The following is a 22,861-nucleotide window of genomic DNA, read 5'->3' as shown; positions in this document are numbered from 1 at the left end:
TAGAAGTAGACTCGTGCCTGCCATGAAATTATCTGCCGCATCTGTCACTGTTTTTACATCAGTTAGATAACAATAAACCTACAAATTCATGGAGAATTTTTCCATGACACAGAGTAACCCGCCCTACGAGTAATCTTATTTCTGAGATTCTTAGTACCTAACTAATATTTAATGTCATTTTTGTATGTGTTTTAGTTTTTCAGGAAGACATACTACTGCCATGGCTGCTACTCATTTTCATCCACATCTTATTCTGGGCTTAAAGACGGGAGTAAAAGGAAATGCTCAGTATATTAAGGGCAATAATGTATTATATCCTGTTGGAGGAGTTCTCGCACTACATAACTTCAAAGAGAAAGAACAAAGCTATATTCGATTGGAAGAGAACGAGAAAGCTTTGACAATGATTCATGTGAGCATGGACAGGTATGACGTGTGATGTTTACTGTTGTATTTACTTTGTAGCGGTCTGTAAAAAGGACCGGCCGCTGTGGCCGAGTGGTTCTAGGCGCTACAGTCTGGAACCGCTTGATCGCTACGGTCGCAGGTTCGAATCCTGCCTCGGGCATGGATGTGTGTGATGTCCTTAGGTTAGTTAGGTTTAAATAGTTCTAAGTTCTAGGGGACTGATGACCTCAGAAGTTAAGTCCCATAGAGCTCAAAGCCATTTGAACCATTTTTTTAGCCTGTACAAAGAACAACTTCTAGTTACTTGGAACAATCCAGTACTCTGCTAGTGGATCGGTGTTGCTATTGTGAACTATTTTCATGAGTTACAGTAATTATTAGTAAGTGTTAGTATCGGCATTCCTTATGTCATAAAATGATAAATGGCTGATATCGGTATTTAGAACTACACATATTGCTAATGAATATCTCGTGCAGTGGGTGGAAAAGCAATGCTCCTTAATTACAGTCTTTTAGTTGGTATCCACTGATGTAAATTGTTCTGTAAATGTGAAAATAACTATAGCACATTGTATGAAAAAGATAATTCATAAGTTAATTTTATGACTGGAAGATTTATTCGAATGTATCCCTTACAACAAAGTGTAGTTGCTGTTTATTTGCAAATACTAATTGATAACCTAGTTAAGAAATTATGTACATAGTTTTTAACCCCCATGCGGGTTCGGGGGTTAGAATAGTCCCGCGGTATTCCTGCCTGTCGTAAGAGGCGACTAAAAGGAGTCCATCCCCTCACGGGGGTTGTTAGCGCCTGCGTCCGGAGACGGACGGTTCCACGACCTATAATTGTGGTCTTTTTGTTTTTTCACTTCTCGTTTCTTCCTTCTTTTGGTTGGTTCCTTTCTTTGTTCTTCTCCATCTCACTGTCTTCCTTACTCTTTCCCTTGCCTTCTTCTCCTTGCCTTCTTCCTTCTCCTTGCCTTCTTCTCCTTGCCTTCTTCTCCTTGCCTTCTTCTCCTTGCCTTCTTCTCCTTGCCTTCTTCTCCTTGCCTTCTCTGGTCTCCGCCTCGGCGTTTGAGACAGTCTGTCCTCTCTCTCTTCCTTTTCCTCTTCTTCCTTCCTTCCTGTGCGCGCCTGAAGGCCGACCCACGCGTTCGCACGCGTAGCTGGTGACGGGGTAACCCGTAATTCCCCGCCCTGGGTAGACAAGTAAGGCACGCACGTACACCCTGGTAAAGGCCAGGCCCAGGGAGGGGTGATTGCCTGAGCTGATACCTTCTGACCATGCCGATTGGTCCCTCCGTCTGTTTCTCGGGAGGTATGACCTGAGGTGTAAACATTCACCTAAGGCGGGAGTGCCCTCTGAGAGGGTCCCCATAAGGAAGGAGCGCGCCATCGGAGACGCTGGCAATCCTGGGGGATTCCTCCGCAATGGATTTCTCTTCTTCTCTCTCGACTTCTGCCCACAAACGGAAACATGACCAGCCACCAGTGACAAAGGTACTACCGCCTGCCCCACAGTTCCTCGTCGTTTCTCGATCTGAGGATGGAAAGGATTTTTCCTCTGTCAACCCTTTCGTTATCCAGAAGGGCGTAGATGCCATAGCCGGTACTGTTAAGTCTTGTACAAGGTTGCGTAATGGTACCTTGCTACTAGAAACTGAGAGCGCCTTTCGGGCACAGAAACTGCTTCGAGCCACACTCCTGTACACGTTCCCTGTCCGGGTGGAGGCTCACCGAACTTTGAATTCGTCTCGTGGTGTGGTCTATACTAGATCTCTCGACGGATTGACTGACGAGGAGATTCAGTCGTTCCTCGCTGAGCAGGGCGTGACGGCTGTCCATAGGGTCATGAAAACGGTCAACAATGACCTTGTACCGACCCGGACGCTTTTCTTGACCTTTGATAGTGTTCAGCTGCCATCGCGCATCAAAGCGGGCTACGAGGTTATTTCTGTTCGCCCCTATGTCCCGAAACCTACGCGCTGCTACCAGTGTCAGCGTTTTAATCACACTCGCCAGTCTTGTTCCAATGCGGCTAAATGTGTCACTTGTGGCAGGGACGCCCATGAGGGTGACTGTCCACCTCCGTCTCCTCGTTGTGTGAACTGTCAGGGTGACCATGCAGCGTTCTCCCGCGACTGTCCCATCTATAAGGAAGAGCGATGTATCCAAGAAATTCGGGTCAAGGAGAAAGTGTCCACCTCGGCTGCTCGCAAGCTGTTTGCTAGTAGGAAGCCCACGTTGCTCCCAGCGGGCAAATTCAGTACTGTCCTCGCCTCTCCTCGGACTACCAGGGAGGTGGCAACCCAGACATGCGATCTGACCTTCAACACCACGGTCGTCCGTTCGGCCAGTGCTAAGATCGCGCGGTCGACGTCTCCTCTTCCTCCCATCACCCCACAGACACAAGCCCCTTCATCAGCTTCTGCTAAGACGAAGACCCAGAAGTCAGATGCACGGGCCTTCAAGAAGGAACCGTCCCGTGCAGACTTCCTACGTACCTCGACCTCCCAGACATCGACCAGTACTTCCACCAAACGACCTTCCAAGAAGGCTCATAGGAAGCACAGTTCTCCTTCTCCGCCACGGCGCATTTCTTCTCCTGCGCCACCCAGCGGTTGCCGCCCCAGGCCGTCATCCGTTTCGCCTGGCCGCACCGCTGGTAGCCGAACATCTGGCCGTTCACCAGCGGAGGAAGCTCCCCCTCCCGGCCATCTTACCGAGATGGCCGATGAACCTATAGACCCAATGGATGATGACTGTCCGCCTACTGATAGCGGCGGCAATGCTCGCTCGAAGCCAGGCCCTCATCGGCCTTCGAGGTGACCCCTTCTTTCATCTTCCTTTTCTTCTTACGATGGCACTTATTCACTGGAATATTCGCAGCATTCGCTCCAACCGAGAGGAATTGAAGTTGCTGCTCCGCTTGCACCGTCCGCTCGTCGTAGCCCTCCAGGAAACGAAGCTACGCCCATGCGATCAAATTGCCTTGGCACACTGCACCTCTGTGCGTTTTGACCTACCCCCTGTGGTAGGTATTCCGGCCCATGGAGGGGTTATGTTGCTGGTCCGGGATGATATTTACTACGATCCCATCACGTTGCACACCGGCCTGCAGGCAGTTGCCATCCGAATTACTCTCCCCACTTTCACATTTTCCATTTGTACCGTTTACACTCCATCGTCGTCTGCCGTTACCAGGGCAGACATGATGCAACTTATTGCTCAGCCACCTGCACCATTTTTGTTAACTGGAGACTTCAATGGCCACCATCCCCTTTGGGGCTCTCCAGCATCCTGCCCGAGGGGCTCCCTGTTAGCAGACCTTTTCATCCAGCTCAATCTTGTCTGCCTCAATACTGGCGCCCCTACTTTTCTTTCGGACACATCTCACACCTATTCCCATTTATACCTCTCTATATGTACTACCCAACTTGCACGCCGGTTTGAGTGGTATGCACTTTCTGATACATATTCGAGCGACCACTTCCCGTGTGTTATCCATCTCCTGCAGCATACCCCATCTCCGTGCTGATCTAGTTGGAACATCTCGAAAGCAGACTGGGGGCTCTTCTCTTCCAAGGCGACCTTTCAGGATGAAACCTTCACAAGCTGCGATCGTCAGGTCGCACACCTCACGGAAGTCATTCTCACTGCTGCTGAATATTCCATCCCTCACCCTACTACTTCTCCACGTCGCGTACCGGTCCCCTGGTGGACCGCAGCATGTAGAGACGCTTTACGTGCTCGTCGACGTTCTTTATGCACCTTTAAACGCCACCCTACAGTGGCGAATTGTATCAATTATAAACGATTACGTGCACAGTATCGTCGTATTATTAAAGAAAGCAAGAAAGCCAGCTGGGCTGCTTTCACAAGCACCTTCAACAGTTTTACTCCTTCTTCTGTTGTCTGGCGTAGCCTACGCCGGCTATCTGGCACTAATGTCCACTCACCAGTTTCTGGCTTGAAGGTCGCGAATGACGTCCTTGTGGCCCCTGAGGATGTCTCCAATGCCTTCGGCCGCTTTTTCGCAGAGGTTTCGAGCTCCGCTCATTACCTCCCTGCCTTCCTCCCCCGAAAACAGGCAGAGGAGGCTAGGCCACCTAACTTCCGCTCCTCGAATCGTGAAAGTTATAATGCCCCATTCACCATGCGGGAACTCGAAAACGCACTTGCCCGGTCACGGTCCTCCGCTCCAGGGCCTGATTCTATTCATATTCAGATGCTGAAGAACCTTTCTCCTGCGGGTAAAGGTTTCCTTCTTCGTACTTACAATCGCATCTGGATTGAGGGACATGTTCCCGCATGCTGGCGCGAGTCTATTGTTGTCCCGATTCCTAAGCCGGGGAAAGACAAGCACTTGCCTTCCAGTTATCGACCCATCTCGCTTGCCAGCTGTGTCTGTAAAGTGATGGAGCGAATGGTTCACTCTCGTTTGGTTTGACTGCTCGAGTCTCGACGCCTCCTTACCAATGAACAATGTGGATTTCGTAGGCGCCGCTCTGCTGTTGACCATCTGGTTACATTGTCGACCTTCATCATGAATAACTTCTTGCGGAAGCGCCCGACCGCAGCTGTGTTCTTTGATTTGGAGAAGGCTTACGACACCTGTTGGAGGGCGGGTATTCTCCGCACCATGCATACATGGGGCCTTTGCGGTCGCCTCCCTCTTTTTATTCGTTCCTTTTTAATGGATCGCCAGTTCAGGGTACGTGTGGGTTCTGTCCTGTCGGACACCTTTCGCCAGGAGAATGGGGTGCCACAGGGCTCAGTTTTGAGCGTCGCTCTCTTCGCCATAGCGATCAATCCAATAATGGATTGCCTCCCAGCTGATGTATTGGGCTCCCTTTTCGTGGACGATTTTACCATCTATTGCAGCGCGCAGCGTACATGTTTCCTGGAGCGCTGTCTTCAGCGTTCTCTTGACCGTCTTTACTCTTGGAGTGTCGCCAATGGCTTCCGTTTTTCTGCCGAGAAGACGGTCTGTATTAACTTCTGGCGTTACAAAGAGTTTCTTTCACCGTCCTTACGACTCGGTCCCGTTGCTCTCCCATTCGTGGAGACAACAAAATTTTTAGGTCTTACATTTGACAGGAAACTTAGCTGGTCTCCACATGTGTCATATTTGGCTGCCCGTTGTACCCGTTCTCTAAATGTCCTCCGTGTTCTCAGTGGTATGTCGTGGGGAGCGGATCGAACCGTCCTACTTCGTCTATATCGGTCGATCGTCCGCTCCAAGCTGGATTATGGGAGCTTCGTATACTCCTCTGCACGGCCGTCCATCTTACGCCGTCTCAACTCCATACAACATCGGGGTTTACGTCTTGCGATCGGAGCGTTTTATACCAGTCCCGTCGAGAGTCTTCATGCTGAAGCCGGTGAATTGCCACTCACCTACCGGCGCGATATACTGCTTTGTCGGTATGCCTGTCGGCTACTGTCAATGCCCGACCACCCGTCTTATCGTTCCTTTTTGACAACTCTCTCGACCGTCAATACGGGTTGTATGTCTCTGCCCTGCTACCCCCTGGATTTCGCTTACGTCGCCTCCTTCAACACCTTGATTTTTCACTCCCTGCAACCTTTAGAGTGGGTAAGAGCCACACGCGACCTTGGCTCCAGGCTCAGGTTCGCATTCACCTAGACCTCAGCTCGCTCACAAAGGAGGTTACCCCCGGTTCGGTATACCACTCCCGTTTTGTCGAACTTCGTTCGAAGTTCATTAATATGACCTTCATTTATACAAATGGCTCTAAGGCCAATGACGGGGTCAGGTGTTCTTTTATTGTCGGTACACAAAGTTTCAAATACCGGCTCCATGGCCATTGTTCGGTCTTCACAGCTGAGCTCTTTGCCCTCTACCAGGCTGTTCTTTACATCTGCCGCCACCGACATTCTGCTTATGTCATCTGCTCCTATTCCCTGAGCGCCATCCAGAGCCTCAGTGATCCGTATCCGGTTCACCCATTCGTGCACCGGATCCAACGCTCTCTTCAGCAGCTGGTGGACGACGGTTGTCTGGTTAGCTTTATGTGGGTTCCTGGCCATGTCGGTATCCCTGGGAACGAAGCTGCAGATGCCACGGCCAAGGCTGCGGTCCTCCAGCCTCGGACAGCTTCTTGTTGTGTCCCTTCATCAGATTGTAGCAGGGTCATTTGTCGGCGCATTTTATCGCTGTGGCATGCCGATTGGGCTGCATTTACGGACAACAAGCTTCGGGCCTTGAAACCTCTTCCCGCAGCTTGGACGTCCTCCTCACACCCTTCTCGGCGGGAGGAGGTCGTTTTGGCCCGGTTACGAATTGGACACTGCCAGTTCAGCCATCGCCATCTGCTGACGGCTGCGCCGGCGCCGTTCTGCCCATGTGGGCAATTGCTGACGGTCCGCCACATTTTAACGTCCTGCCCGGATTTTAACACACTGCGTCTTGATCTTGGCCTGCCCTGTAGTCTATATGCCATTTTAGCAGATGACCCACGAGCAGCTGCTCGCGATCTTCATTTTATCAACTTGACCAACCTCTCTAAGGACCTTTGATTATGCTGTTTCTTTTTTTTTTTAATCCTATGCCTGTCAGTCTGTCTTTTATCGTGTTTTCCCTTTTAGTTGCTGTTTTAAACTTGTGCCTGGCGGTGCATTCCTAACGTAGTCTGGGCGCTAATGACCATTGAAGTTTTGCGCCCTAAAACCACAAAAAAAACATAGTTTTTAAACATATAATGTCGTATACATGATCTCATTTCTCTGTCTGAGATATCTTCTCCTTCTGTTTCTTATTCTTGTGCTTTTGTGGAGCATCAGTGCAGGCTCGGCAAGGTTGTTAACGGATTTGGCACGGTTAATTGAAGGGGTAGCCAGATGTCCTTCCTCTCGCCACCCCATTACCCCCCAGGACGGAATATATGTAGTATTATTCGTGTGAAAGTGAGAGAACATTTTATGAATGTTTTTAAATCGTGTAATTGAAGCGTGATTTGAGTAACAGTCTGGTATTCACCTAGTGGGATGTGGGAAACAGCCTAAAACCCGCGTCCACGCTGGTCATCACAGCGACCCCGTCGCTAACACACCGGGCGGATTCAACCAGGGGCCGGCGTACCTCGCCATCCCGAAAGCAGAACCTCAACATGCACGTCTAACTGGGCGGGTACTTCTCAGTCTGCATCTGTATTCTTTTGACGGAACACAGGTTTCTTTTTTACTCCCAATAACACAGAAATGACATTTTTTTCGTTACAATTGTTTTTGGAGCTTGTAGAATAATTGCGAGTATACTACTCAACATTTATTTTTTACTTTGCTGTAAATGGAATAATTTAATGTAGAACTGCCAAAAAATATTTGAATTCCTGAAGATTCCTCGGTTCGGTTATTAACGTTGAGTTACTTTATATTGCAAGGTTAAAAGAGACTCAGTAGAGATGTTCTGCTCAGGCCCAACGGTTACTGAATTTTATTCTAATAGGTTCAAAGTATATACAGATATAGTGATATAGAGTCACGAATTAGTGGCTGAGATGTATTCTCAGCACAAATAAATTTCAAATTATCTAATAATTCAGAATAAATAAAGAAAAATGAAGATTAAAAGGCGATGCAAAATTGAAGAGTACTAATATGTAAGACTAAAATCTCCGTGAGGGATTTCTTCAGTTTTCAGTATTTAGCCTCTACGTGCACTGGTGTTTTCGAGGGTGCTTATCATTAGTCACCTGACGATGACTTCATAAGCCGAAACAGTTTTGTCATAAATAAATATAAATAAAATCACATTTTTTGGTCGTCACCTTTAAATTGAAGTTGTGAGGCCACAAAAATATAAAATACAACTAGTCAATCAAGTAATCCCCCCCTCTCTGCACCCCCCTCCCCCGGCCGTCTTCTATCCGGAAATGAAATATTAAGCTAATATAAAGCTCTTCTGTCTGTCAGGGTAAGGATGTGCAAGATTATACATGATGTGTTCATAAGTCTCCAAACACTGTGCTGTAGGCGCTTTGCATGCCACTACTTTGTAAATAAGGGCAGAGTGCGTCACCATCATACACACATGCGGAAGTTGAAATGTATGACAGTGTACCATCCACTTCGGCTTTACATTTCACCGGAATAACCTATCACCCGGTCCATTGTTAACTGTGATACTGTGAAGTGGAAACCTCGTGATTTCCCACAATCAGGAAACTGTTTCGGTATGGACAGGCCGTTTTCTGCATCAAAATCCTATCCAGATGCTGTCCAGAGCGTCAGATGTGTGCCAAATCAATTGCGCCTAAAACCCTGTAAAAATTATTCATTACGTCAGGAACAATGAAGAAAACCTAATTCGCCTTACGTGCGTCAGAATGTAGCAACTTCTTCAGAAGGCAAAACGCTCTTATATACTCTGTATTAGAGTAAAAAATTAAAGGCAACCAGGAAAAGGGAACAACCGTAAGAGACAAAGTGCAGTCACTGTTAATGACTTAGATGGTCCTCTCCCCAGTCTCTAGCATTTCGAATCTACTGCAAATTGTACATGTAATTTCAAGACATTAGCTACCGTTCCTTAATGTAGAAAATACTCACAGTAGACCAATGGAAATACAAAGATGTTTGCAAAACAATTGCCTACGGAACTCACGGCTGTCAAAGGAGTTGTAGATCCCGACAAACTATGTACTTGTTACTTGTGTATGCCAGACATACTCTGACCCAAAGGCGAACCCGTATATTGCGGATTTCCGAAAAATCATAAAGCGACGTAATATATACGTCTGATACTCCAATAATTAGCTATTTAATTAGAACATGGTGTTGTGAGGAAATGGTTGTACGCTGTATTGCAGAATCTGGCGCTTCGTCGACCAGAAATGGGGATACGGATAAGGTATGGGTAATAAGTTAGTCTTACTAGTACGGATTTTAACAGTCACATGCACTGCAAATCGGCTACACGAAAACCAGCAGTTTTATTCCTCAGTTCAAGCCAATGTCTGACACACTATTACTTTGGCATTGAAAATTAATACAGTGTAATTCTATCCTTTGGGTATTCAGAAAACCTACAAAGTGGTAAACATTATGAAATACACTACCTTGGTCCCACATATGAAATATTTATATATAATTTATTAGAGTATTAATATTGGTATAGGGTTCATATATTTTGTAGAATCTCCATTTCTTATTGCATGTACAGCGCCCAAATGTTTAGTCATTCACTTTTAAAGATGTCAAAAACACGAGGGCTGTTCAGTAAAAAAGATAATTTTTGTACAGTATATCTCTACTGGTACTCATAATTTTGATAGTTTTTCTACAAAATTGTCTCCTCTGCATGCAGTGCACTTGTCCTAGAGTTCCTTTCAGTCTGCAGAGACATGTTGGAAACCATTTTTTGAAAGGTCCTTGAGAATCGGCTCCGCAGCCTCCACTAATGCTTCTGATAATGAGAAATGCTTCCCACAAAGGTGTTTCTTCATGTTATTTAGTAGGAAACTAAATAAGCTAAATTCGGACTATCGGGAGGCTGAGAAATGCAATTAACACTAATGCAGCCCTGTGGTACTGCCCAGTTACTGGTGCGTGTACAGATACAAAAGACTGATAAAACGAGGCATAAATATGAAAATAAGATGACCATAACTTCCCCAGCAGAAGCAACCATTTTGCTTTTTTGAGAGTTGGTGATTAAGGAGATTACCACACTGAGATTTAGTGTTTGCTCTCGCGATCAGAATAAAGTAACCAAGTTTCATCAACAGTGAGTACCTTTGAAAGAACCTCCGGGTCTTCCTCTAACATCAACTTAAACTGCATACAGACCTGCATGCGAATGCTATTTCTCTTTCGGGAATCAGAAGTCTTGAAACCCATATGCACAAACACGTCTCATGTGTAAATTTTATCTCATTAACTTGTGGATGGTATCCAATGAAATTTTCAGTATTTCTGAAAGTGTTGATGAGATTATTCGTCAATCTTCTCTCACAGTGACAGCTGTGGTGTTGATGTTTTCTTCCGGAAGATCATTCACTGAAGCTCATATTCCATCCGCCTTTGAAGTAGAATGTCTCTCCCCTTTTTAAACAATTAAACCCATCTTCGAAGTGTGCTGTGGGGAAGAACATACTCTCCATACACTCCAGTAACATTGCATGGGCCCCAGCCGAAGATTCGCTGAGGCGAAAGGTGAATTTCAAAGCCACTAATTGTTCAATGCGTGAGATATTGTTGTAGTATGCGGTACTGAAGTTTTCACGGCTTGCCCGATTTTCGCAGACGGGAACCACGAGTCCAACCAATAAAACTAGTAAAGCGTATTTGTTATACATCAAGCTAATATAATATCATAAGATTAACTTCTAGCGCGGAAAATTATGACTGTGAAAAAATTATTATCATTCTTTATGGAACAGCCCACATATTTACAGAAAACCTACTTTCTGTATTTCAGTAATGGCCAAATTCCTGACAATGCCGCTAACTCCAATTAAACTCAAAGGAGGGCCCAGTTAAACATATGAGGACCAAGGGTCTACATCTACATTTATACTCCGCAAGCCACCCAACGGTGTGTGGCGGAGGGCACTTTACGTGCCACTGTCATTACCTCCCTTTTCTGTTCCAGTCGCGTGTGGTTCGCGGGAAGAACGACTGTCTGAAAGCCACCGTCCGCGCTCGAATCTCTCTAATTTTACATTCGTGATCTCCTCGGGAGGTATAAGTAGGGGGAAGCAATATATTCGATACCTCATCCAGAAACGCACCCTCTCGAAACCTGGCGAGTAAGCTACACCGCGATGCAGAGCGCCTCTCTTGCAGTGTCTGCCACTTGAGAGCCGCGCGGGATTAGCCGAGCGGTCTCAGGCGCTACAGTCATGGACTGTGCGGCTGGTCCCGGCGGAGGTTCGAGTCCTCCCTCGGGCATGGGTGTGTGTGTTTGTCCCTACGATAATTTAGGTTAAGTAGTGTGTAAGCTTAGGGACTGATGACCTTAGCAGTTAAGTCCCATAAGATTTCACACACATTTAAACTTTTTTTTGCCACTTGAGTTTGCTAAACATCTCCGTAACGCTATCACGGTTACCAAATAACCCTGTGACGAAACGCGCCGCTCTTCTTTGGATCTTCTCTATCTCCTCCGTCAACCCGATCTGGTACGGATCCCATACTGATGAGCAATACTCAAGTATAAGTCGATCGAGTGTTTTGTAAGCCACCTCCTTTGTTGATGGACTACATTTTCTAAGGACTCTCCCAATGAATCTCAACCTGGTACCCGCATTACCAACAATTAATTTTATATGATCATTCCACTTCAAATCGTTCCGCACGCATACTCCCAGGTATTTTACAGAAGTAACTGCTACCAGTGTTTGTTCTGCTATCATATAATCATACAAGAAAGGATCCTTCTTTCTATGTATTCGCAATACATTACATTTATCTATGTTAAGGGTCAGTTGCCACTCCCTGCACCAAGTGCCTATCCGCTGCAGATCTTCCTGCATTTCGCTACAATTTTCTAATGCTGCAACTTCTCTGTATACTACAGCATCATCCGCGAAAAGCCACATGGAACTTCCGACACTATCTACTAGGTCATTTATATATATATTGTGAAAAGCAATGGTCCCATAACACTCCCCTGTGGCACGCCAGAGGTTATTTTAACGTCTGTAGGCGTCTCTCCGTCCTTATGATCACTGATTCCCTGTTCTGCACTTACAGAGTCGAAAAGTTCGCGTCTGTTTGTTATCAGTAGGTCCAAGATGTTATCTCCACGAGTCGGTTCTCTGTTTAATTGCTCGAGGTAATTTTCGGATAATGCACTCAGTATAATGTCACTCGATGCTCTGTCCCTACCACCCGTGCTAAACATCTGAGTGTCCCAGTCTATATCTGGTAAATTGAAATTTTCACCTAAGACTATAACATACTGAGAAATTTTATGTGAAATGTATTCCAAATTTTCTCTCAGTTGTTCTGCCACTAATGCTGCTGAGTCGGGATGTCGGTAAAAGGAGCCAACTATTAACCTAGCTCGGTTGTTGAGTGTAACCTCCACCCATAATAATTCACAGGAACTATCCACTTCTACTTCACTACAGGATAAACTACTACTAACAGCGACAAACACGCCACCACCGGTTGCATGCAATCTATCCTTTCTAAACACCGTCTGTGCCTTTGTAAAAATTTGGGCAGAATTTACCTCTGGCTTCAGCCAGATTTCTGTAGCTATAACGATTTCAGCTTCGGTGCTTTCTATCAGCGCTTGAAGTTTCGGTACTTTACCAATGCAGCTTCGACAGTTTACAATTACAATACCGATTGCTGCTTGGTCCCCGCATGTCCTGACTTTGCCCCGCACCCTTTGAGGCTGTTGCCCTTTCTGTACTTGCCAGAGGCCAACTAACCTAAAAAACCGCCCTGTCCACGCCACACAACCCCTGCTACCCGTGTAGCCGCTTGCTGCGTGTAGTGGACTCCTGACCTATCCAGCGGAACCCGAAACCCCACCACCCTATTGCGCAAGTCGAGGAATCTGCAGTCTAGAAGACTCCAGCTCATATAAAGATCTATTGTCCATACGGACACGTAAAATAAAATTAATAATATAGCACTGAGTGCGAATTAATAATAGAACTAGTTATGAACGGTGCGTTGCACTTTCGGCGCCCTACTGAAACTGGTGCATAGGTGCGGTGTACCTCTTGCACCCCTGGGCAGGGGCACATGTAAATAATGGACTGCCGTGTAAATTGGATTGTGGTGATATGGATTCAGTGGTTGGAGATGAGACAACGTGGAAACGTAACGTGGACAACTGGTACATTTATGTGGAACCCAAAGTGCGTCATGGTGAACGCTTCCCTCTGTTCATTATTTCAAGAGATGTCCCGTAATATGAACACGAAAGGAGCAGAAGGCTGTAATAAATTGCCGCCTTCCCTCACCTCACCCGTCTCCCACGTCCTCCCCTCCCCCCCCCCCTCCTCGCCCCACACACATACACATTCCACAGGGTGTATACAACTTTCAGTCTTACAACCTTTCATTTATTAATTGAGTGTAGGGCAACTAAGTTTAGAATTTTCAAGTTTGTCGGAATGCAGCTGAAGCGTATTTCATTAATCGAGCAACGTCAAAAAAAATATATATGGCAGATTCTGTCAGAATCCTGTATGAGCAAAACAGTAGTATGCAAAACCTTTAACTGATAGAAGCTACTGATCCTATTTCACCAGAAACGAAGTTGCGCAGAGACTGAAACGACTTGGAAGTAGACACCATTTACCAGACTATCCGGTGGATATCTTCACCATCATTTGTCAAACAGAGCAGTTTCAAATTGATTACCACACAATAAATGAAGAGAAAGTCTCGACTACCAAAACCGAGCCAGGTGGCTCAATGGTGAGGTACAGCTCTCACATGCAGGAGACTATGGTTCTAATCCAGATATATGTTTTCCATGACTAATATATCTAAGGGAGACTGTGCCGCTTTGCATTTAAATGACCTGGAGAATCAGTGCATGTTGCCTACATGCCAGGAGCAATGACATCAACAATGGCCTTCAACACATATCATCCAGATTGCGTGTAGGCAATTTTCACCAACACATGCACTTTTCAAGATCATTTAAGGGCAGAGTGGCCCATAGTACCCACAGGTATACTACTTCATGGTTTCCTTAAATCTTCTAACGTAAATCCCAGGATTGTTGCTTTGAAAAAGACACTGCAGTGTTCTTTCCAAGATCATGCTCCGATTCTAATGATCTCGTTGTCGATGGTATGTTAAACCATAATCTTTGACCAGCTATACCTTTGGAAGGTACCTCATTCCTACACAAAATATCCGTATCTCAGGGTGTCAACAGCGTTCTTCAAACCATCAAGATGTGCAAAGTGAGCCAGAACGCTACCGCCAAACTTGAAAGGCAAAAGTGCGGGCTGAAACAAGAAAAAAATCCAGTAAAAATGGATTCAAAATGCATACCATAACGGCTACGAAATGCCTTACGTGTCGCAAAGGGCGACATACAAAATATTGTCTTCTTCAGAATAGACATATACAGGTCTCTGCTACATAGCGATTGCTAATGATAGAGGCTACGATGCGTCGGCTAATGAGGTGGCGAACGTTAAAGTTGCTATCGAAGTGGGCTGCCACCATATGGCCGCGGCGCTTACGTCCTCTTTACCTAGGGGCCACTGTTGTCGCGTTGTCGTCCTGGAGGGAGGCCAGTCAGCGTGCGATTGGCTGACCTCTTCTCAAGCCGTCTCTTCTCTGACGTGTTGGCGCTGACTTTACACCGTAACAAGTACCATTCTAGACATGAGATGCAATCAGGTGTATATCTCATTAAGGGTACTACGAATGCAATAATCCTGTTGGTGGGGTAGTTTGGCACGGTGCGTGGCAATGAGTGAGTGTGGTGCGTAAAAATGTCTGAAATATCGAACAAGAAATACTCATAGGGAAAAATAAATAATATATGACTTACGAATGTTACCATATATTCACGATGAAATGTTATGGTGACAGGGTCGTCAACGTTTCTCATCCATACTGTTGTGGCTGGAAGTGGGTAATCGTTGTTGGCAGATATCTCAGTACAATGCGCAATGTGGAACACTTAGTACTCTATGGCTTTCGAACTTTGCAGTATTAGTGAGTATAATCGCTTATACAATCTTCACCCTGTTTCACCCGTATTGGCATTAACATTACGTTACGCGTTTTTAATTCCGGGTAGCACCACGGGGCCGATACTAGTTTAGTAATATTGTCTTAACATAATTTAAATGAAGCTGGAAAGGAAGGGAAGTTACTTAATTTCATTAGGCATTTATTTTTCTTTGTGTTTACATAAGCATAAAATCTTGTTTTCTCAATACAGGGTTATTACAAATGATTGAAGCGATTTCACAGCTCTACAATAACTTTATTATTTGAGATATTTTCACAATGCTTTGCACACACATACAAAAACTCAAAAAGTTTTTTTAGGCATTCACAAATGTTCGATATGTGCCCCTTTAGTGATTTGGTAGACATCAAGCCCATAATCAAGTTCCTTCCTCACTCGGCACAGCATGTCCCCATCAATGAGTTCGAAAGCATCGTTGATGCGAGCTCGCAGTTCTGGCACGTTTCTTGGTAGAGGAGGTTTAAACACTGAATCTTTCACATAACCCCACAGAAAGAAATCGCATGGGGTTAAGTCGGGAGAGTGTGGAGGCCACGACATGAATTGCTGATCATGATCCCCACCACGACCGATCCATCGGTTTTCCAATCTCCTGTTTAAGAAATGCCGAACATCATGATGGAAGTGCGGTGGAGCACCATCCTGTTGAAAGATGAAGTCGGCGCTGTCGGTCTCCAGTTGTGGAATGAGCCAATTTTCCGCGGGCTACGCTTGAAACTTGCCCGCACACGTTCAACCGTTTCTTCGCTCACTGCAGGCCGACCCGTTGATTTCGCATTACAGAGGCATCCAGAAGCTTTAAACTGCGCATACCATCGCCGAATGGAGTTAGCAGTTGGTAGATCTTTGTTGAACTTCGTCCTGAAGTGTCGTTGCACTGTTATGACTGACTGATGTGAGTGCATTTCAAGCACGACGTACGCTTTCTCGGCTCCTGTCACCATTTTGTCTCACTGCGCTCTCGAGCGCTCTGACGGCAGAAACCTGAAGTGCGGCTTCAGCCGAACAAAACTTTATGAGTTTTTCTACGTATCTGTAGTGTGTCGTGACCATATGTCAATGAATGGAGCTACAGTGAATTTATGAAATCGCTTCAATCATTTGTAATAGCCTTGTGCTTGCTTGTAAACCATATTTGAAGTTTCCTTGACCGACAGCAAACGAAGAAATGTGAGCACGCTACGTACAGTACTCCGTCAGAGAAACATGATTCCATTAAGTTAATGCCACAGTATTTGAATGTTTGCTCCTAAGCCTTGTTGATGGTCATGCAGTATGATAATTTAAATGGGAACTGCAGTTGTCTTAAGTTGAAGGCCAACCCACATGACAATAGGGTATTTGTGGTATAAAAACCATCTGACTATTTTGTTTAGCAGTCATCATACTCGCTCCGATGATGTTACTGTGGAGCTGCGTGATGCAGAGTCTTGTGTCAGTACATAGTTTTGGCGAATTTAGATCGCACAGTAAACTGACTCGCGAGCCAACCTTCAATTTGAGGCATTGCAACAGCACTCCAGGTATATTCAACGAACTAAAAAATTCACTTGGAAAATGTACACTGGCATTATCATCAGTCACTGAATCGATTGAGATGGAAGATGTTTCTGGTCTCAGGATGAGCTCTTGGACTGTCTTGTTGATTTCGTTGACAATTTCGCTTTTCAGCGCCCATAACCAGTCTGAATTGGTGTAATTGTTGGCGATACCCGTTATATATGGATTATAACATTATTACAAAAATCATGTGTGATTCTGAAATGGCCGGAATTTGCGTCTGCTGGTTATGTGCCTTCTCCTATAATAGGTTTCGCCCAAATCCTTGCGCTCTTACGTCTCCTGATGCTTGGTTTCTCATATACGTTGTTAATCTGAGTACCTTTATTTGCTACCATATGAAAGACTTCTTTCTGCAGGCGTTTGTTTCCTCTGCTGGTGTCGATTTCGGAATATCTAGGAGCCTTTGGCGATAATCGCTTGGCAAAATTAATCAAACACCTCCCATTAAACTGATATTATCCGGTACGTCCTCCAGTGTTCCAATTAATAAAAAAAATGAAATAATAAATTCGCACCTGCACAGTAAATTTCGTAAGACACAGAGTGTACAGATTTTCCTAAGGGTATTTATTGCTCCATATTTCGCGGATTTTTGCTCGTCACACTCACTTACCACTACGCACTGTGGCAGAGGGTGGTCATGGAGAAAAGTCTATTAGGACGTGAACATACAAGCCTGAAATGAAATGTAAGGAATCAGTGGGCATGAAATCCAAAAAATACAATGAAATTAAATTATATAAGTGACTAATGCAATTAATAGAGGAAAAATCAGTCACGCAGTTATATTGAAGAAGTCTTGCACAAATAGCTGACTACAGGAACTTCTGGTCTGAGGCACAATATGCACCAATTTTCACGTGTTGTGATGAATTCATTGTCTTCAGTACTTCCAGTAGGTTCTGCATCAATACCACGTTTTATGGGAAGGCTACTGCTTTCTAATAAAGTAAGTTTGTCAAACCAGGTTAACATATGTCAACACAGTTTCCATCACAAGTCACAAGAAAACTCATAGTGGTTTCCATAGATGATATTTTAGCATTTATTTATTATTATGATTATTTATTATTATGATTATTTTTGCTTGATTATTCACTGGTTATTATTATTTTTGCATAGATCATATTCTCTTGGAATGAAATATAAAAACAGAAATTAATTTCTAATATTCTTATTTTTATTCTCATGGAGTGGATACCATCATTTCTTTGCTTATTACAAAAATGAATTTGTATATAGTCATATGAAATAATTTAGTACACATAATATCAGTTATAGTAATATTAACAACTACTACGCTGTATCATTACAAATGTGTTAGATTTTCAGCCTTCGTTATGTCACAGAAAGAAAATATAGCTTCAGTATGTACAGAATGTCAGAAACCAAATTTTGTCATTCCAATATGGTAACAGCTATTTTTTCAACATAAGAATTTATTTCAACTTCAACTTCAGTCTTTGTATTCAGGAATTTGGTAAAGCAATCTGACAACTTAAAATTTTGTAATTAATGTTGTAATGTTTTAAGTCTGAGTAAAAACTTACAGTATTAGAAATGCAGTCTGGATTCATAATTGAGTAAAAAAGCTATTCATTGGTAATAGATTTCTAATGAACAGATATACCATCTATCAGCCTATAAGAAACTAAACTCCACCCGAACAGGCCCAAGGACGTTGGTAATTTTTAATGGAGCATGTGTGGGAATAGTCAGTGAGTTCATAAGAATATTTTTCGACCTAAACTAGGTCGTCCCAGATCTCAGATCCATAATAGCCACCCGGGATTAGCCGAGCGGTCTCAGGCGCTGCAGTCATGGACTGTGCGGCTGGTCCCGGCGGAGGTTCGAGTCCTCCCTCGGCCATGAGTGTGTGTGTTTGTCCCTATCATAATTTAGGTTAAGTAGTGTGTAAGCTTAGGGACTGATAACCTTAGCAGTTAAGTCCCATAAGATTTTACACACATTTGAACATTTGAAAATCCATAATATAAATGTCAAAGCCTCAAAAATTTGTGATAATATTTTTATAGCAATGTCTGTTACATTAGATTTGATTGGTAATTGAATTGCGTTTCCCAAATAAGTAAGATTTTGACTTTTAACAGCATTATTAGTACTTCTTTTTACATTCTCTATAACAGACAACGATGCTGATGTATGATGAAACATCTGCCCAACACTAGCAGGTGCTGTTGCTCATGGAGTAGATTTTCAGTAGATTTATTATGTTTTTTGTTACATTTAGGATGTGTAGCCACACTTAGCACCAACGTCTTCAGTAGTCATTAATTATGAATGGTGATATGACTGGGCAAATGTATAGGTATTTATCCACACAAAATTCATGTGGGCTGCTAGAAGAAACATTAAATTTCTATCCTTTGGTGTGGCATTAGTATGATGATGAATTTCCTATCAAAAACTCTTTGGTGAGAGAAAAAGAAACTAGCCAAGTATCAAAAAATTGGTAGATGGAGAGAAATAATTGTATGCAGAAGTTTCCAAATGGTTCAAATGGCTCTGAGCACTATGGGACTTAACGTCTTAGGTCATCAGTCCCCTAGAACTTAGAACTACTTAAACCTAACTAACCTAAGGACACCACACACATCCATGCCCGAGGCAGGATTCGAACCTGCGACCGTAGCAGTCCCGCGGTTCCAGACTGTAGCGCCCAGAACCGCACGGCCATTGCGGCTGGCAGAAGTTTTCACCTCGAATATTTGATCTCATCTCATTATGATTCTTTCTTAGGAAAACAGAAAAATGTGTAACCTAGATGGATGTAAAAGTACTTCCTCTGCTCCTAATGTGACTGCATCTACAGTAATCCCTGCCGTTGGGAACTTTCTAGTAAAAGTGGGAAACTGCCTGAAAAATCCCTGTGTGGTAGGTGAAATTAAGCCCAATCTTTTTATTAAAAGACACAATGGAGGCTTCACAAATACTAATCAGATGAGAGCTGCACTCGAGTAAAACTGATATATGATGGACCTAAAAATATGTATAATTACAGCATGTGGGTATGCATAAAAAATATAATGACCGGTTCTTTATCAGAGAAACTGGTAATGACGAAACAGTTTGTATCCAGATCTTTGGCATAGTGATGTTTGCTCCTCTCTTTCGATCTTTGTCAGTTGCTTACTCTATAGGGGCCTGACATATGGTTGTAAACGGTACCTGAAAAATACTTTGAATAACTGTAACTAGGATAGGGAATTACTGTCTACTGAATGTACTAACAAGCTACTGTAGTAAGATGGATTATATTCTTGATAAGATTCGTTCACATTCATGACGACCAAGTCCTTTATAATCTCCATAATTATATTTAAAATCTTAACTATACAAAATTTCCTTGATAGCGGTTGTCTTTAAGAGCTCGTCAGTATCACAGTTTCCGTAATTAGAAAAAAGTTCGCTGTTGGAAAATTTAATGATTGCTGCTCATCAGAAAAGTGTATGTCATGAAACAGCCGTAACAGTCTTCATCAGTTCTTCACACGTAAATATTAATGCACCTGCCACATTATATTTATCATAAATGCCAGTACGAAAAACGTTTAGCAGGAATTCAGATTAATTTATTCGACATTTATGTTGCTCCAAAATTGAAGTCCTGTACAGCTCACAACGAAAATATAACCGAGTTCTACAGCAGGCAGAGGGCAGAAGACAAAGACATGGAGACTGCATTTATAAACTGAAAAGCTTGTGCCCCCAGCAACCTCATGCAACCATACAAATTCTGTTTATTAAAACAGATTATTGCCTTGTCGTTTCGTATTTCGCAGTTGGAAAGGAACATTTTCCTGAGTGAAGCCCAGCAATAAGTATCATCCGATCTTATAAAACAAAACAAACAGAAATTTTTAAAGGAATCATATGCACACCTAAATGCTTTTATGGAACCATTCAAAAGCGGATTATAGCTGAAAATTTCGTGATACAAAACCTAAGTGCCATACCACATCACCGATTGCTAGATTATATAATAATTACAATTTCAAGACTAAGTCAGAACCTAGAAGTAGATAATTTACATAGTTTTTATGTTTTGCATAGTGTTAGATTTTACCAAAATTATTCATTCAATATTGAAAATATAGAAAAATCAACTCTGCTGCAAGTGTATTATACGTATATACAATTTCAGGTTTCTGCCAAATCTGGAGTTTACATTTCTGTTTCCTACAGCTCCTAGAAACATAATATAACGCGCAATAACTCCAAAAATATTTACGTCACATTTTCCGCAAAACCTCCAAAATCAAGACGTTTGAATAACATTAATAGCACTGAAAAGGTGATAACGAGTTTAATTCGCGAGTAGAGTACTGAACGACGCACATATAGTATTCAATAAGAAAGAGATAAACACGTTAAACGTTTTAAATACAATGCAAGGTAAAACATATCGGATATCACACTAAAACAACTTGTAGTGGCAATTAAGAATGCAAAAAACTGCAAAATTGAACAGCAATTAAAAATCTGCCATAGGTTACAAAATAAACACACTTCTAGAGAAGGAACTAGTGAGATATGAAGATAACTGTAGTCTCAAACAAAATGTTTCAAAGGCAAAAAGCAATATAAACAAAAAAATTAGAGAGAATCAGCTAATAACCACAAAAGCAGATAAAGGCCACACGATTGTAAATGTGAAAGATACTGAATACGTGCAAAGCACTCTTTAAATTTTTTACAGAAAACAACATAGTTCACAACTTAACACAAACTCCAATAAAACAGCTGCATATGAAAATTAAAGGACAGTTAAAGAAAATATATTTCTTCCAGACAGAATATGAAAAGAAATACATAACCATCCCAAACTACAGTACATAAGGAAAGATGTTCAATCAGACCAGTAGTTAACAGTATGAACAGTCTTGCACACAAACTATCTTAAAACTCATTTTTTTTATAAAATTTACTTCGCAATTGAAGAAACTGATACTTTAAAGAACAGTACCACATTAATCACTGAAATAAGAGTAATAAATATTCCATATGGTGCCCACTTTACATCACTAGACGTCATCAAGCGGTATTCTAATATCCCTGTTAAAGTAGCCATTGCTGTCACAAACAACAATTTATTAAAGCACAAAAAATTTGTTCAATTTATAGAGTTACTAAAACTGATCCTCAACTAGAATTATTTTACATACACTGCCAATATTTATCAACAATCAGATGGACTAGCCACAGGCTCATCCATACATGACACAGTAGCAGACATTATCATAAACCATCTGGAAGAAAAAATATTCAGCACCCAGGAACACTGCTTAAAGACATAGAGCACTACAAAATATAAGTAGCAGATACGTTATTTATAGCCAAAGGTGACACCAGTGACATCACTAACATCAAAAACTTGATCAGTTAGGGGCGCAAGAAATTAATTTCACAGCTGATTATCAGAAACATAATAGCAGTCACCTGTGTACAGAAAATCACAACAGGCACAATATCAGGATATACAGCAAGAGACAATATCCAGCATCACAATTGCTGCCACATCATTTCATCCATATATACACAAGAAGACTGCATACAAAACGATGGTACAAACATCAAACAAAATTCCATTGAACAAAGAACGTAGAGAGAGGCAAATTGCAGTGGCTACAAACTTCCCCAGCTCAGTGATAGGCAAAATACATAACGAAACAGCAAAAGGGAAAAAAAATTCCTGGCTCTTCTGATGGAACTAATAATACCTTACTTAGGCAGCATTTCTCAAAAAAATAAAAAAAATAAAGAAACCAAATCTACTTAAATCACATAAAGTGAACATAGCTTTCTCCATAAACTACAGCATAAATTAGTGCACATCTTAAAAAATAAGAAATATAAATTCTCAGACGCCAGAATATACAAAAATACATGTAGAACTAGCTCAACTTAGTACATAGGCCAGACTGGTAGAAAATTTCATACTACGTCCCCTGATCGCAACTGGTATGCACATAAGCAGTTCATAAATTCAACAATGGCAATAGACATAATAAACGTTGGACATAATTCATAAACATAACAGAAGATCTTGAGATACTCTATCACTTTCATAAAGAACTTACAGTGAATTTAATGGAAGGAATTTTTATACATCATAAAAAGCAAGGAGAAAAAATTCTCAATAATAAAGTGGAGAGT

General features: G+C 42.8%; 1 protein-coding gene across 1 annotated transcript in view; it reads left to right on the top strand.

Annotated features, from left to right (window-relative positions):
* Positions 1 to 220: 220 nt before the first annotated feature.
* The window catches only part of LOC126150528 (cilia- and flagella-associated protein 57-like), a 329,352-nt gene continuing 306,711 nt past the window's right edge, over positions 221 to 22,861 (top strand). Inside the window, exon 1 of the mRNA XM_049915882.1 lies at positions 221 to 426. Coding sequence (XP_049771839.1) covers positions 221 to 426 — 206 coding nt within the window. The remainder of the gene's footprint in view (positions 427 to 22,861) is intronic.

The sequence above is a fragment of the Schistocerca cancellata genome, chromosome 2 (genome assembly GCF_023864275.1).
Source record: "Schistocerca cancellata isolate TAMUIC-IGC-003103 chromosome 2, iqSchCanc2.1, whole genome shotgun sequence".
NCBI classification, from domain to species: domain Eukaryota; kingdom Metazoa; phylum Arthropoda; class Insecta; order Orthoptera; family Acrididae; genus Schistocerca; species Schistocerca cancellata.
The sequence above is the reverse complement of the archived record's forward strand: the minus strand, read 5'-3'. Positions and strand labels throughout refer to the sequence as shown.